At 51.4% G+C, this 17549-nt stretch overlaps 1 protein-coding gene across 2 annotated transcripts in view; it reads right to left on the minus strand.

Annotated features, from left to right (window-relative positions):
* Positions 1 to 1715: 1715 nt before the first annotated feature.
* MTUS2 (microtubule associated scaffold protein 2) overlaps positions 1716 to 17549 on the minus strand; it is a 301278-nt gene continuing 285444 nt past the window's right edge. Inside the window, exons 4-9 of one of the 2 annotated variants that reach the window (XM_069467396.1) lie at positions 16847 to 16952; positions 13745 to 13818; positions 10207 to 10305; positions 9028 to 9147; positions 6405 to 6502; positions 1716 to 4553 (exon numbers count right to left, since the gene is read on the minus strand). In XM_069467396.1, coding sequence (XP_069323497.1) covers positions 4340 to 4553; positions 6405 to 6502; positions 9028 to 9147; positions 10207 to 10305; positions 13745 to 13818; positions 16847 to 16952 — 711 coding nt within the window. In that variant the 3' untranslated portion in view covers positions 1716 to 4339. The remainder of the gene's footprint in view (positions 4554 to 6404; positions 6503 to 9027; positions 9148 to 10206; positions 10306 to 13744; positions 13819 to 16846; positions 16953 to 17549) is intronic. The other variant, XM_069467395.1, reaches the window with a different exon arrangement.

A 17549-nucleotide genomic window follows, 5' to 3' on the forward strand; every position in this document is an offset into this window, starting at 1 on the left:
TAGTACCTTTGCTAATGAAAGGAACAGCTCGAGCAAGCCCTCTGGCATCTTGGTGAAGCTGGACACGTAATCCCAGTGGATTGGAGCTGCGTGGGGAACAAGGAGCCGTGCTGGGTGGGGCTTTCCCTGGAGGCTTTTAAATTTGACCCCTGAAAACAATGCACTTGCTGAATGCCCAGTTGCCCAATGTTCTGCTCCACTAGTGCAGGGGCGGGGGGTGGGGGGCAGAGCCATGTTCATGTAGGTGCAGTCAAGTGAGAAGCCGCTACGCAGAGCAGAGCCAGCAGCTGGGCCTGGGGGGCTCCTCGGTGGCCTGTGGTGTGGGCGCCGTCCGAGCTTCAAGCTGTGGGGCATCCCGACCCTGCCTGGTGCCAGCTCTGGCCTGCATCTTCATGCTGAGGCAGGTGCGACCAGAGCTTGGCAATCACAAACTCCAGATGTCCTTTGTTTTGTTTTTATGAGGTTTGGGGCAAGAGGTTTTGAGAGAAACAGACTGACTTAGAAAAAAAATTCACACATTTAAGTGAATTGACTCCCACTGTCTTTTAACACCAGAACAGCTTTAAAAGCATTTGACACAGACCTTCACCTCCTGATTACCGTGGATGAGATGACAGGGGGGCAACCCCAGAGTCGTCACTCGACGCTTAGCGGCTGATGAGGCGACAGCTCTGAGAACGTCCTCCCACTCCAGCCGCAGGTGGGAAGCCGTCCAGCTGCTCGTCCTGCCTGTGCGTAGCTCTGACTCCCTTCCCCGGGAGATGACCCGTGTCTCCCACGCAGGGAGAGCAGTCTCCAAGACTGCTTTGCACAGAGGAGGTGACTGAGTGAGTTGACTTCAAAAGTCCCCTCTGCCTGCTGCAGATCAGCTGTGGCGGAGGTGGGGGCGGGGGGGACAGTCCTCCACAGACAGAAGAACGTTGGCTCTAATCTCAGTCCTGCACGAGCCAGTGGCTGAGTCCTTTGGCTCCTTTGTTAAGTGGCCGTGCTGGCACCTGCCTTGTTCACCTCACAGGGTGGGAGGATGATGGGAGGTGGCTAATATAAAAGTGGAGGGCACTCAAGACACCCCAGAAAAAACTAACAGATTGGGACATGTTGACTAATAGGCCATTAATACATAGGTGGTGGCCATCAATACTCTGGGAAGCAGGGGGGATCCTGGGGTGTCCCTTGTGAGGTCTGAAGTGACTTGTGTGCCATCTACAAAGGGTCTGCTGTTCAGTGATTGTTCATAAGGGACTTGATGACATCACCCTATAATAGCTGCCACTCCCACACGTCCTGCAAACCCACGGGTCTCCTGTGTGGCCCCCAAGCAGTGCCAGGCACCTGTGGGACATTCCAGGGTCAGGCTGGCCAAACTGGCTGCAGCTCACACTGAAGGCTGGTGGGATCAGGGAACAAGTCCTTGCAGATTAAAAGGGGGGAATGATCTTTTGTGCCCTCTTCCCAGCCGCCTCCACAACCCTGGACCTGCAGAGCAGAGCACCAAGCTCCCAAATCCAGGGGACAGGCTGCCAAAGACCCCATACTGGAAGGGTGGGATCAGGGACCTCAGACCTGCTGAGTCGGGGAAGAGGAGGTCTCTAGGCTTCTCTCAGTGACACTCAGCTGGCTGTGGCACACACAGAAAAGGAACCCAGCCTCCCTTGCCTCCCTGCCTGGGATCCCCAGCCTGAGGGGGACAGGTCTCCAGTTACATCAAGTGGATATCGCAGAAAGTCCCTCAAGTTTATTTTAATAGGCTTTAGAGTTAAACACAAATATGCAACACAGAAACTGTCAGGTCAGGAACAGGAATGTTGTGACCCCATTCAACTAATCATAGAGGGGTCAGCACCCCCAACCCGTCCTGACATCCAGCCAGAACCTCACCCCAGCGTGTGGCAGGCAGGGGGCGGGGGACAGGCCACCGATGCATCTCCCAAATGCCACGAAGATACCAGTGACGTCTGGTGGGTCTGCCTGAGGCGGGTCGGGGGCTGCAGCACCCGCACTTGGAGACATCGCTCCAGCCCGGGAGGCGGATGGAGGCAGACGTCCCGTGCAGGGAGGCTGCATCCTGATGGTGTGGGGGGCAGAATCGAGGAGGAGGCACAGCAGCTGTCCCGTGTGTCTCGGGAGCAGTGCCAGCTCAGAGGATGTGGGCCACACGTTGATAGGTGTCCACGATGAAGGGAAGAAGCCAGGGCCCTGTGGAAATTAGCCCATACCCAAGGTCAGGGCTGGCTAGGGCAGTCCACCTAGTGAGGGAGTACTTAGTTCTAACATCGCTACGACTTTGACCACAACAGCCTAACACACTGTACCACATCCTAACGTCACACCGAAGTCGGTATTGCTGTGTAACTACATTCAGCAGGTGCGGTTAGGTAAGCGGGTCCTCATTCGGAGAGCTAAGCTGCACCCGAGCTTGTGTCTGTGCAGGTTGTGCCTGCTAACAGAATAAATAGCTGCGCATTCAGTCCGTGTGGCCTGGCTCCAACGGAATGCCCAGCTCAGCCGCACAGCATCGGGCAGAGCTTCTAAAGGAAAGAGAAATGTTGCTTCACTGTGTACGTACTGTGCATGTCCTCAGAATGAGCAGGACCTAGGGAGCCTGACTTTTACTCACGCAAGGGACACAGACCACATCTGGCTTCACGTTGGCCACACGTGTGCCCAGTAGGGTGGGCCCCAGGCAAGCTGACCCCTATCATGGGCTGTTGCTTCCCTGCTCCATGGCTCTGGCCCCTGTAGGACCCTGCCTGGGACTTCTTGCCTTGGACATGCTCAAAGACATGCCTGTGCTCAGGACAATTTTTAGGGGCTTTAGGGAGAAAAGTGCAGGGTCTTTGTCACACACAGGAAACAAAGGCATCATTATCATCACCATATCGACTGTTAAAACTACTTCTTCCTTTTGGGTATCATGCTCCTAATCTTCCACAGCACTACATGAATACCTTTCATATTCTAATTCTACCATTTCAGAGACAGATGCCAGTCCAGCAGCCGTGACCTCTGGCTGGCTGTTTCGTTGGGCTCCTCTGTTTGGGAGAACATCCTGGGCCTTGGGTAGGACCACCGTCAGCCTCAGTGTCACTTGATCATCCAGCAGAAAGTACAAGTGGGTTTCTGGGAGTTCGTGTGATGATCTAGCACAGCTTAGAACTGGTCCCTTAGGACAGAAAGGTTGGTTTTCTGGAAGCCCCTGCTAGAACCCCTGAGCCGTCTCAATGTGCAGTGAAGGGGTTGATTATAGAACCAAATCGAAGTGGGGGTGGCCTATGAAATGGGGCCCATATTTCAATGAGTTGACCGTTTACAGCACATGGAAAGACGAATACACTTTCCCACTCCGTGCCTGATCAAAATATGGACCTGTCAGCAGTTTCCTTTATGAGGATGGAGCATGAATGGTCTCGGTCATCTCCAAGGTCATCCTCACTCTCACTGACAGGTCATGCTCTTCCGTGTTTTCCCCGAGGGTGTAACAATAGCTTAATGACCGATTCCGAGATGCCATTTAGGAAAAAAGCAAAACTTGTGTTTACAAGACTATCATAGATGAGTCACTGTCATGAGTAACATCTGCAAAACTGCTAAACCCCGCAGGGTTTCCCACTGCTTATCCACTCACGACAGGAGCATTAATAATTAAAACTTGCGAATGGAATAACAGTGACCTCACATCGTGGTGACTAAGAAGCTGATTGCTCCAAAGGCAGTTACCGTTCACAGATCGCTGGTGTTCGTGGTAAAGAGAGTACCACTTGGTGGTGGGTTGAAAGGCGCTTCTTCTCTGTATCTTTTTTTTTTTTTTTCCTTTTTCTATTTTGGGTAGAAATATTCCTGGGAAGCTAGATAGAAATGCATTTTCATTTCCCAATAATTCTTAGGCACAAGCTAGAAAACTGCTGACCTCCACTAAAATATGTCAGCACTTCATGTTATAAAAAATGCAATTCAGAACCGCCGCATGTGCATATACGTATGTCTAAATATACACACATCGGTGCAGTACACAATGATTATTCAATGTATATTGAAAACTGAGCTATTTGTAACTAACCTGAAATTCTGCAGTGAAAGTTCATTGCTCAAGAACAATTGGAAGTGTCTTTCTTTTGGCTCTAACTATGGTAAAACGTTTGCACATCAGACTCTACCATTTACACTTTCCTAAGTGCCGATACCGGGACAGTCTCACACGGGGATCGGAGGAGGACGCTGCCTAGGATGCGTGATGCGGCTACCGAGCATGCGCACAGGGCCAGCTCCGGCGGCACCTGGTCAGTGCTCCCGTGGGGTGGAGACCCTGGAGGCCGGAGCTCCCGTGGGCGGCGTGGCGGCGTCATCTGGGCGTCGTGCTGACTCTGGCCGGGGAGGAGGGCCCTGAGGAGGAGCCACGGTAAACCGGGGACGTGGGGGAGAGTTTAATGGGGCTTGTTGGGTCCCCAGTTTGGAGCTTCCAAAGCAGCTCTTCGTTGGTTCGGCTCAATCTCTTCTTCTCCTGGGTTTCTTTTTCAACATATTCCTGGAGATTAGCGTTTTCCTCCGACAGTTGTCTGCATGGGGGAGAACGACAAACGGTCAAGTAGCAATCATGCTAGCAGACGCTTAACTCGAGGCCACGCCAGTGGGTGCAGGGCAGAGGGAGAAGGGGACACGTCCCACCCAGTGGCCAAGGACCTCGGTTGAAACATGATTTCTGCTTGTCCTGCTGACACATCCGTTCCCAGAGCCTGTCTGGCCAACACTTGATCAGCTCGCAGCCCTCTGCCGGGTCAGGGGAGGCGCTGGTTGTCCCTCAGACAGAGCACAGGAGGGAAGTGGGCCGCTGGTGCGGGTGTGCTGCCGGGGGCTCAGAGAGGAGACGCAGCCACGGAACGGGCAATTGAAATGACACCACCACCAGGGCAGTAAGCGGCCGGCCGAGGGCCTTCCTGAGCCTGCCTGAGCCTGCGGAGGCGGGGGATGCTTTCTCCTGGGCTCCCTGCCTCCATGACAGCAGGCATCCTCCCCCATGCAAATGCTGGTCTGTGGTCTGTCTGCCTGCTGGGCCTGAGCCCTGGAGGACAGCACCCAGCATGGTGCCCACACATAATAGAGGCTCAGTTAATGTTTGCTGATAAAGGATGCTGGATGGAAAATGAATCAATGAATTTTGTGCCTTCTTTTATAAGCTTGAGTTGTTTGCTTTGTTGCATTTTTTTTAAAGTGACAGCACCTTTGAGGAATTGACAGGAATAAGTTCATGGGCATTTTACAGCTGGACAGGTGGAGGCCCAGCAAATCACCCCTCTGGATAAAGCCTGTCCTTGCTCTGTTGATGAGGGCACCTTTGCAGATTCCTAGGGGACGTCTGTGCTGCTCAGGCTCTTTATCCCACATTTTCAGCAGGGAGGCTGGAAGACCCTGCCCACCCCAGGCCTGGGGCAAGAGGAAGCTGAAGGGGGAAGGGGGACAGAACCTGCTGCCCCAGTGCGCTTTCCTGTGTGCCTGCACCAGGGGCTCAGCTGTGGAGACAATGGCTCTGTGTGCATGTATGCATGTGTGCAAGAATGTGAGTGTGTGTGTGTGTGTGTAAGCATGCAAGTGTGCATGAGTCTGCAAATAGAGGACATGTGAGAGTGGGTGTGATTGTGCATGAGAATAAGTGTGAGTGTGAGCATGTGTGAGGATGCACAAGTGGGACTATGCAAGTGTGAGTGTACATGCGTGTGTGTGGCAATGTGCAAATGTGCATGTGAACATGCAGTCCCTGCGTGTGTGTGCGTGGCGTGTGTGCATGTGCGTGAGCATGCATGTGCACATGAGTGCGCATGCACCAGGTGACACAACATGGCTGCACCGAGGAGCCCAGTTCAGGTGAGTGGGCAAGGGTTCAGGCCTGGGTCTCAGCGGGGTGGCGAAGCCCTCACGGAAGAGATAAGCTGCAGCTGGCTGATGAAGCCAACACCCCGCTGTTACCCAGTCTGAGATGGAGAAGGGAGGGGTCTCCACACCCTACCTGGGAAGTTGGGGCACCTCAGAGCTGGATCCTGCAGGGACAGGCAGGACGGAGATGGAAACAGTGCATTTCTGGAAGCCTCAGTGGTGGCTCTTTTGCCTGGGAACACCCAGCTGGCCTTCCTCTCCTAATCTCATCCAGAAATAAATCCCTTCACATCCCAGTGCCACGGGGCGCCCGTGCTTCATGCTTCTGCTGATTTCACTCCTCTCTCCTGAGGTGGGGCCCAGTGACACAGCCAGGGCACAGGCCAGGTGTCAAAGGGGAAACGCCAAGAGACCGTATGGGGCAGACTCACAGCTCAGAGTGAAGCAAGTTAGATGTTGGGACAAAAAGAAGCTCAAGAGCAAAGTCACTCTTGTGTGGGTGACACGTGCTTTGTAGGCCAGACGCCCATCCCACCCACCTGGTGACAACTGTGTTTTGGTCAATCCTTGCTTTGAGGTCTTCATTCTGCTGTTGGAGAACTTGGATCTTTTCTTCCAGGACAATGTTCTTTTCCACCTGTAAAGGATATAGCGTTTACGAGGTTCTCGGCAAGGTCACGAGATAGGTAGTAAACCAGAGCCCTCAGCTCTGGGCTTTGGAGGATTTTCAAGAACAGCATTTTGCAAACTACAAAGCATTAGTGGGTTGTAAAATCAGGTTAGAGGGACGTGACCAGCATTTCTTTTTTAAACAAAATAAAACAGAATAGAAAATGCCAGAGTGCACTGTATATGGGACAAGTAGGTACTGTTATATATGTTTTAGACATATATTTTTATTTTATATATATATGCACATATATATTTGTGTGTGTGTTGAGTTCATGGGTAAGATGTATTTCTCACAGTGAGTGTCCCCAGGCCCTTGCCATTGTCAGAGATAAGCCACGAACACCACCAGGACCTAATTTGACGAGTGGCCCCATGGTTCTTCCCAAAGGGTCAGCTACAGTGCAGCAGTGTCCCTGGCCAGCCACGCATACACTATGTGACATTCTGAATTAATAGGGGGATAGAAATATAAATAATGTGAACACACGTTTTCCATTTGAGGCTATGGGCAGCCAGGAACACAAAGCCCAAGACCATCTTGGCACATTCTGAGAACCCCCATCATCCCGTGGCTGTTATTCCCCCACAATTTATGCCTCTCTCTCTGTCAGTGTGTCCCCTAGGGCCCGAGACCTCGCTGAAGTACAGTTCAATTCTAAGATGAATTTAGAAATAAATTATTTTTTGAAAAGAATGTGGCAAGTTCACTGTTAATGCAGTTAATCTTTAAAGAAAACTGTCACTTGTCCATGAATAGGGCTTAGGAGTCCTCACCACAGGCCTGGCCTCTGTCCCTGAGCTTTGGCAAGGCACCTCACGCAGCCCTCGCCTTTGCTCCCAGGAGATGGGAAGTGGTCAGATATCTTCTTTTTTGCCTGGAAAAGTTTTTGGAACGAGAAGTCTTGTGTGCCTGCAGAAAGCCCGGATCATGGCTAAAAACAGCCAAGTAAACCCAGAGGCTGGTGGGGACCCGATGCAGATGGCCCAGCCAGAAGGAGGGGGATTCCTGGTTGCTGTCAGAATGGACGTTACCCACACTGGCCGGCTGCATGGCAGGGTCAGGCTCTGGGTGTGAGCTCCCTGCCGGCCCTAGCCCCTGCCTGAGCTGGGATGTTCTGGAAGTCCTGCCAAGCGGCCAGCATCACCCAGTCTGCCCCTGCTACCTGATGAGCACCCGTTCTGCAAGGTACGTCTGCAAAAAGGGATCATTCTGGATAGAGGGGACGTGGCAACCAAATGTAAGGGGTGGTCCTGGATCAGCCCCGGGTTTGGCTACACCAGCTGCAAGGGACGTTCCAGAGACAAATGGGGAACTTTAAAACTTAGATGAGATGATCATTTCCTGAGAGGCCAAGTTAAAGATTTGTTAACTGAAAGACAGTAGCATACAAAACCCTTGTCAATGTTGTGTGTGTGTGCGCCTGCATACTCGGATACACACTTACGAGAAAAAGTTCTGGAAAGTATAAAGAGTGGTTGGAATATGATGTTTTAATCTTATTTTTGTTTAACTTATTTTATAATTTCTTATTGTATACATATTTTCCTTTTATGATATAAAAAGTTTATTTTAAAAATAACAATAAAGAGGAAAAAATAAGAATGTATCTGAGAGCCTGGGGCCAACTTCCACACCAAGATGGCTCTCCCTGGAAGCAGGTTTCTCTGCTGCTCCCTTTGTCCACCTTTCTGGGACTCTGGCCCTGACCCCGCTGCCCTTGCGCCACAGGTCGGGGGTGAGATTCCGGTGCTCCATTCCCCCTAGGGGGCGCCCTTTGCCGGCTCTGCAGGAGCCAGGCTGGAGGGCCGAGGCGGGAGGGTGTCCCTGAGAGCAAGGACTCGTTATGGACTGAATGTGTGTCCCCCCACATTCCTATGTTGAAACCCACCCCGCAATGTGATGGTATTAGGAGGTGGAGCTTTGGGGGGTGATTTGGTCATGAGGGTGGAGCCCTCATGAATGAGACAAACGCCCTTGCTCCTCTGCCACATGAGGACTAGGCGCCCTCGGCCAAGGCTCCCACCCAGCTCCGCCACTTAGCCCCGCCGGCCCTATCTCCGTGTGTGAAGCGGCTGCGCAGGGCAGCTGCTCCACGCGTGCGTCGGCGCTAGGGGACAGACTCGGGTAAGGGGCTCTGGGCAGCGCCTGGCCCCCCAGTGATGCTGCATCCTGCTGGCTCCCCGCACATGCCCTAGAGAGGGGTGAGGAAGTGGCACATCCCCAGGAAAGCCAGGGCGAAGCCAAGAAGAGGCGGCCGATTGGGAGGGCTCCAGAGTCGGACAGGATGAGGCCACCTCCGAGACTCCTTATCAGAACCCCTGGCTTCCTGAGAAGGGTCCTGGGGCTCAGCTGTGGACTTTTCTGTCCCGGTGTAAGCCATGGGCAGGGAAGGGTTGCAGCTGGCTGAACACCGTCAGGGACGACATCAGGGACAACAGCAGGGATGTCACAGACGTTAGTTACGCTCCTGAGCAAACAGACCAACTCACCAGCTTCTCCAGCTCAATGATCTTCTTTTCCTGCTGGTGTATTTGCTGATTCTTCATCTCTAATACCTGCTTCAGACTCTTCATGTCTTCTTCCAAGTGCTGATAAGGAGCCAGCGCAATCTACGGGGACAGAGAGCAAGGCGCTGTCAACCAGTGTTCCCAGCAAAGCCCAGTATTAGCCAGTGTCATGAGTCCAGCTAAATCTAGCCTTCTGTAGTGAGCTTCCCAGGGCAACTGCAGCACCAAAGACAGATGCTCAAAGGCTGCCTTCAATTTCCCACTGGGAACCCTCCTAAAAATCCAGCTCTGTGAGGGAGCAGGAGAGACATGGCTGTTGTCCCCTGGAAAGTCCGATCCTGGAACTAATGGACACTGCCAGCCCCTCCAGTCCAAAGGGAACTCATGTGGTAGGAAGAGTAAATCTAACACTGGCTTTTAACATTCGCCCAGGCTACCTGATTCACTAAGCACCTGGGGATCTTATACACCTGTGCCCATGGAGAAGCCGCCCCCTGCAACCCCCTGTGCACAGGAAATGAGCAAAGTGGTTTAAGAAGCAGAAAGGTCATTTCAGAAGAAGACATGTTAGAATAGGGTTGCTGGATGCAACAAACAAAAATACAGGACATGCTGTTAAATTTGAATTTCAGATAAGCAATGTTTTAAAAAAATTTAGCATAAGTATTGCATGGGACATAGACTCAAAAACTCACTTATCTGTAATTCAGATTGAACTGGGTGTCCTGTATTTTAGTTGGCAACCCTACGTTAGAAGGAAGGAGTTTTGCCAGCTTTTCTGGAAAAAATTCCCCTCAGCCTACTAACTCCTGGTGGTGCCAGCCTAAACCAGAGTTGGGAGGGAAGGGGATGGAGGGGTGGTCCCAGCCAGGGTGGGCAGTTTCCAGACGGCTCGTATCTCAGGAGCCCTGGGACCCTGGCTGGAGACTACTGTGGAATTTGGCAAAAATAACATGTAGATGGAGCAGCCCACAGCTGCTGTCTGTCTCGGGGAGAAGTGCTGACGGGAATTGTTTACAAATCCAGGGGAGGTCATGAGCAGCTGTCACTCCACAGCGGGTCTGCAGGGGGCCTTGTGTTGGGGTAAGACCCCCGAGGAAGCCACAGGGCCCGCTGGGGTGGGGTCCCTGTGCGCTGGGAAGCCTGGAGACCAGAGGCTACCTCCAGCTGCTCCTCGGTGTTTTTCCTCAAAGCCTCCTCGAAGCGTCGGGCTCTGTCCCGCAGAGACTGGCTCTGGAAGGTCAGCGTGTCCACCTGGTCCTGCAAGTAATGGCATGAGAAGTCCAGCTAGGGCCTCTGTGGATGACAGACACCGCAGCCAGGGCCACCACCTGCCCTGGAGCTCTTCAGAGGGTCTCCCTTGGGGCTGAGGAAAGGTGTCAAGGGGGAGCCCCGCATGATAGAGGGAGAGTCCCCCCAACGTCTCCTGGCTCTCTCCTTCTGGCACCTCTTCCAGAACAGACCACAAAAACACTGCCAGAAGGATTTTTATGCTTATGAATGGGGGCGTTTATCGTCTGATCCTGCAGATGCTGAGAGCCAGCAGAGAGGGGTCTAGTCCAGGGGGCATCTAGCCCCTCGCTGTGGGAAGGACCACAGTTGATGTATGTCAAGGAATGGTTCTCATCTACAAGGCTCACTCTGGAAACCTTCAGACCACCTTGACTTCCTTCTCTGCCTTGGACCCCTCCCACCACTGCACACTGTACCTACCAAGTCAATGATCGCGTCCTGCCCTTCTGCCTCTGTGTGTCCCTGTAGTCCACAGACACCCTGAGCCAGCCTGCTGGCTCTTTCCCGGCATGGTGACTCTTTCCTGCAGTCGGGCTGCTCTTCCTAAGGTGCAAACCTGAGCCCATCCTCCCCCTACCTCACACCGCATTGGCCCCAAGATGCAGTACACGCTCCTTAACCCAGTGTTGAAGCCGTCTGGTCCTCCAGCCTCAGTTTCCGCTGCCTCCCTCTCTCATCTCACACTGCGGCTCTCCTGGTAGCAGCACCTTCCTGCGGCCAGCTCCCTCTCATTCTCAGCTCCCTCTGGCCCCCACTCAGCCTTCCTGGCCTCAGGACTGGGTGGCATGTCCCGGATAGGAGCTGCCATGTGAGCCAAGTCCACCCAGGCCATGCTCCCTGTTGAGACCCTCTCCCCAGCTAGACTGCCACTCCTGGCCCCCGTGTGTGCCAGCGACAGAGCAGCGTTCGACCTGCAGGTTGAAGGGATGAAGGTGTATCTGAGGAGACACTGCCCCAGCTCCCAGGGCAGAGGCAACTACGCTGACCCCTCCCCACCCAACCCCAGCCATGATTCTTGTCACCTCGGGCCAGCCAAGGGTTCTCAGCCATGGCTGTCTGTGGATGCCCAAGACAACTTCACTCCTTCGTGCCTCACTCGTGCTGAGCAGTCCAAATTCTCCACCCGACCACACCATCTCTAATATTAAAACGTAGGGACCAGGGTCTCCCATGAACTCTTCAGGCAAGAGGAATGGCCTCACCCCACCAAATACGAGGAGCCGGGTGCTATAAATTCTGTAATTCTATGTAGCAACATTGCAGTGCACGTCATACTCGCTCCATTGCTTTCTTCCTTATGGGTGGTTTGCAAACCTCCCTCGGCAAGTTCCTTTTCCTCTTCTTTTCTCCCTCTTGCAGTTACTTCTATTTCATTTTTAAAAAATAAAATTCCCCACAGTGCCATTAAATGCAAATGCTGGTGCATTAGGACAATACAGTTGTCAGTGGGAGCTTGTATGCACCCGAGCTAGCCCAATGGACATCATGGCCCAGGGAAAGCCCCACTGGTCACCTGCTAGACTGTGACTATAAAAATGACCATATCTTCCATGGCTCCCACCCCAAACCTCACCAGTGCTGTCAGAGGAAGCATTTCTTTTAAGCCTCTTTCCCTCCACTAAAACACAAAACAACAGAAAACTTGTCCTGCAATTACCACCAGGATAGATATCAAACTGCGATTTTTCTGCCTTGTTGACCCTTACTCAAAACAGATCCACAGGGACAGGACGGTGCCGCTGCAGTCAGAGAGGGCAGACTGTTTTTCAGCTTGGGTTGGCTCTTTTATGTCAAGCTAAGAGACACAAAGACAGAGCTGGTGGCCTGACCCAGCATGGGCCACTCAGGAGTCAACCAATGGCATGATAATAAAAATATAACAACGCTCGAGACCATCATAAGAGCTACTACTTATTAGCACTTGCCACAAGCCAGCCCAGTGCTATACATTTTTCATACATTATTTCCCTTGACCCGCTCACACCTTGAGAAAGGTACTGTCACCATCCCTATTATAGAGATGAATAAACTAAGGTTTACAGGAGTTATGTAGCCATCCAAGATCTGGAAGCACAGTGGAGATTTAAACAAACTCAAATCTCTAACCACCAAGCCTGTTTCACCAGCTGCCAGTAGTAGCCCCAGAGGTTGCTCTGAGCAATTAACTCCACCTTCCTTGCACCAAATCATCTCCAGCCCCAGTGGATTTTGCGGATGGAGAGTTACAACTAAAACATGCACAATTCATGACCCTTTGATGTTAGTGGCAGAGTGAAGACTCCCAGACCAAAAAAACCTCTCACTTCTTTTGGCTTTGGATTGGATGGGGTTTTGTTATGTCACTGTGTGGCTGTCACTTTTCTGATTTGCGTTCCTGTAAGGACAGTGCATCTATTGGTGCAGATGTGCACACGGAGGCAGTTTGGAAATTAGCCCCGCGAGGACTGCGCAGGCATCCTGCAGGCCCGCCGATGGATGGATGGATGGATGGATGGATGGGTGGCCTGCAGCAGGCAGTAGCGCGTGACACCTTTCATTGGTGGAGCAGGCTTAGTGTCACGTACAGTGCCAGGGGAAAGTGAGATATCGAAGATGCGACATTCCTGCCTATGTATTAGGGCTACGGTGATCACCTTGCACAATTTCCAGGTGTGAATATCTCTAATATTTAAAAAATAATCTTGTTACGATTAGAATTGCTACGTTTGGAGATGGAAGCAGGTTCCCGACCTCACCCTAGCTTCCCAGGCAGCTCTTCCCAAGGGCTGGGGGCCATCATGTCTTTTCACAGGAGCAGCTGGCTGGGATCCCTGTGAGGCAGGAGGGGGGCTCATGTGACCTGCGAGATTCTGCATTCTCGCCGCAGAAGCCAGCAGGAAGCCAGGTGGCTCCTCTGGCCTCTGAGACCAAAATCTTCTCTGGGTGGCAGTGAGAAGCAGAGAGGGTGTTTTTCATCTCACTCACCTCCAGGTCATTGGAGCCCCTCGCATAATTCCCAGAGCATGTCCTGTGAATTCTGACCTGCACAGCCCTCCTCGCACACCCCTGCCGGGAATGCTCTCTTCCCCAAGTTCTCTTCCTTCCAACACAGCTCAGTTACTCCTGGGAGATCTCTGGCCACAGCAAGTGCAGACTAATCCCTCTGAACTCCTGTCGCACTCACTAACTGTATTATTCATTTGGTGCACGTCTGCGTTACCTTCTGTGGTTGTCTGTTACTATTTGTGTCACAGCTCGCTGAGCAGAGAGCAGATTCCTACGGGCAGGGAGTATGTCTTATTTACCTCTGAATTCCAGTGTTTCGTGAGGTTCCAGTACACAGTAGGTGCTGGGTGAATGTGGTGGACGGGAATAATGACGGTGCTGTTACCTTGCTAACCGTTAAGAAAATCAAGGAAATATTAACCTGCAATGACAGCCGCAGTTTTTCAAAATTTTCTTCCAATTCTTTCTTTTCAAGCTCGTGGGTGGACATCAATTCTGGAGAGAAGACATAAAATTGTTAAGTTGATCTTCCTTTTGAAAAGGATAAAACAAGATGCTTTTTGGCAGCCTGAGATCAAATGACTGCTATATATAGCAGATTCAAGTGTAAAGAGACTCCTCCACTACTTCGAAATGGTATGTGACGACCAGGTTGCTATTTAGGAGACAGAAAGGAAGAAGGGAGTGGGGGCGGGGAGAGAGAGAGAGGGAGAGAGGAAAGAGGGAAGAAAAGAGGGAGGGAAGCAAATAGAGCACATCTGAACACACACGCCCCACACACACTCACACTATAAACACCCCCCCCACATACCACACATATTCACACACACCATAAACACCCCCACAGCCACCACACACACATGCACACACACACACACACACCACACATACTCACCCACACTATAAACACCCCCCCCACATACACATATTCACACACACCATAAACACCCCCACAGCCACCACACACACACACACACACACACACACACCACACATACTCACCCACACTATAAACACCCCCAGCGCACACGCACACTCTCACACACACACTTCCACATCCTGCTGTTCCACCATCCTGCCCAAGTCAGATCCTTTGCTCACAGTACGCATTGATTCTCTAACTTTCCCTAATGGTAAGAGAACTGGGGAATTAATGCAAAATTCTCCTTTTCTTCCCCACCCAGGATCACTCTTCTTTCCTGCTGCGCTGAGGAAGGCGGCTTTCAAAAAGGGCAGAGCTGCAAGCTCTCCCGGGCTTGCGGGAGCGTGGAAGGTAGACGGGACCAGTGCTGTGTCTACACGGACACCACAGAGCCCTGCAACTTGCTTGAGCAAAGACTCGGAGAGAAGGAAGGACTAATTGGACTGTTTCCTCTTGGCGGGTTTGGAACGATTCTGTTCTGTGAAAAGTGTCATCCCAGCAATAAATTGCAAGTTAGGCAGAAAGAGATGTCATGTAAGAGTTATTAAGCAAATGGATTCTATTTTCCTTCAGATGAGAAGAATCTTATTAGCTGGGTGAAGCCCATCTCATTCTGGCTACACAAGCAATTTGTTTTCGTGCAGTAACTAGAGGGAGGAAAGGTCTCATTAATCAGCCCTGATCATGTGCTTAGGACAGGCACGTATTGGAGACCAACAGTTGCCATTCTGGCTGGCACGAGCTGCAATTAGGAAAAACTTTGTGGCTTCCATTGACCCAAATCTTTTAACTAATGGTGGTGAGGGGCACTATGAAATGCAGTTGTGATAGCTGAAATTTACATTTGGAAAAAAATGTTTGTGTTGATTTCATTGACGTAAAACCATGTGGTCTTCTGGTCCACCTGTCTCTGTCTAAAGGATTTGCTTTAGTAGTCATCGAGAGCATCATCCTGTCCATAACAATGAATTTTTTATCTGCCGTTACACACGCCCACATGGCCTTGACATTGTTTCTAACTCAAAGGCATTGGATGTGGTGTCTAAGTGAGACTTCATCAGTCAGGAAAATCTAGCGGGTGTATTTATGTGAAAATGCAGAGAAAAGACGACACCCCGGCTCCCTGCACCATTTGCATTCATACCGCTTTTCCTGAGACAAGTTTCCCACAGTGCAGTGGTGGGTTTCGGGGTGTTTTCAGAGGACCGCAACACCTCAAGGGAAAAGAAAAGGCAGCATCTATTCTGAAGATGATCTAAACCATTGCTAATACCTGTGTCCTCATAATGTATTTCTTTATTTCAAGTTCATGACACTCTGCCTGGTGCTTAATACTGTGCTCTAAGACAATGGTTCTCAGATGTTGCTGCATATTGGAATCACCTGGGGAGTTTTACAACGTTCTCTGCCTGGGCTGCACCCCAGAGCAATCGGCGTGGAAGCTCTGAGGTGGGATTCACACATCAGTATGTATTTTTAAACTCCCCAGGGGATTCCCATGTGCAGCCCAGTGTGGGGACCCGCACTCTGAGTGTGAAACACGCTACCAGGACACAGGCAATGCATTTAGCTAGTCCTCAGGAAACCACGGCCCTTTTCTCCAGCTCTGCGTTGCTCCTGACTAATAGTTCCCGGCAGTGGCGGGGCCGGTGCAAGAGAGAGACGCTGACATGAGCGTCGATTACTGCACACTGGGTTTTGTCGTTTGCAGAGAACATTCTCACAATAATAAAATACTCTGATGTTAATTCTCAGATTTTAAAAATCTATTAATCTAGGATTAAATGTCATTTTTAAAAATATATACTTTAAAAACCAGCTGACTAGGGGAAAAAAAGTAAAGGAAGTGGAAATTAAAAAAGAAATGGCATGTATTAATTTTAATGCACGTGCAAGTGTAAAGAGCTGCTGCTTTCACAAAGGAAAATCGTACTAAAACCTAGCGACGTCGCTGTTATGACTCACATAAAACTCGAAGCACCCATAGATAATTCAAAGTTACAAAAATGTAAAAAGAGAGATCTGGCTACTCAACATACGTCCACAGTGAATGTGGCCCGGGTACAAGCTCTGGAGACCCAGACCCCATCAGTGCTGCCGTGGCCCCGAGAACCCCACAGACTCGGGACAAGTGTACCCACACTGGGGCTTCCATGCGGCTTTACAAGGCTACAAAACATAGAGCCCGAGATTGCCATGCCCACTTTAGAACAGTGGTCCTCAAGTGTGGCTGCACTTTAGAATCACCCGCGGAGTCTTTACAAGTCCTGATGCCCAGGCTGCACCCCGACCAAGCAACGACATCAGCGTCCCTGGGACAGGACGGAGGCTGGCGCTGGCCTTTTGTTACAGCTCCCCAGGGGACCAGGGGATGCCAACACTCAGCAAGGCTGAGAATAGCTGCTTTGGACAAAAGAAGTCGTTACCTGGATCCTTGATTTCTATCTCTTCTTTCACACGAACCAACACAAAAAACACACCAGGAAGGAAAGTTAGCAGAGGAGAGGCAAGAGAGGAAGGGAGGGCTTCTGGCTTGTGCAGCAGGGAAGGCCCTGCTCGCACGACCCTCCCCTCCCCACCGTGCACGAGGCTGGGAGGTACCTTGGACCTTGTGGTCATGGTCATCCTGCAGGATGGCGATGGCAACTGTGTGGCTGTTTTCCATCTCTAGGAGAGCAGCCTCATGGCTGGCTGTGATATCCTCCACCTGCAGGACAGTCACAGTTACCGGCTATGCAGAGCTGGGAATACGCTCGCTTGCAGAACAGAGGTGGAATTCCATGAGTCAAAAAGTCAGTGGCCTGAAACATCTAGGACAAGTCACTTTCTTGAGGCCACAGCTGCCCTCAGCCTTGTGCTGAAGCTGCGGAGAGTCAGAATTTGGCAGTGATGTGGCAGTCCCCAGAGTCACGGGGAAGTCAATGCCAAAACCTGGCTCTTTGCGGGAGGATGGCAGCTCCAAGCAGGGGATCACTGGCTGAGCCACCTCTTTAGAGTCCTGGGCGTGGCTTCAGGAACATCCCCCTCCTGCTCCCATTCCTTCTCCTTGAGCCACTCACTTATGATGTAACGATGAGAAGGAAAAGAAAAGGGTCCTCCCTGCAAGATGGTCTCGGCTCTGTGTTTCTGGCGGAGCTACGGTACATGGTAAACAGAGGGAACTAGCATTTGTAAAGTTACCTGCTACAGCTCACGCCACTTAACACTCAGAGCCACCTTAAGAAGTAGATATTTTTAGGCCCATTTTACAGATGAGGAAAGTGAGGTTTAGAGAGGTTTGAGATGTTTTGACATGCACCAAGAG

Source organism: Eulemur rufifrons, chromosome 4, assembly GCF_041146395.1.
Source record: "Eulemur rufifrons isolate Redbay chromosome 4, OSU_ERuf_1, whole genome shotgun sequence".
NCBI classification, from domain to species: Eukaryota; Metazoa; Chordata; class Mammalia; order Primates; family Lemuridae; genus Eulemur; species Eulemur rufifrons.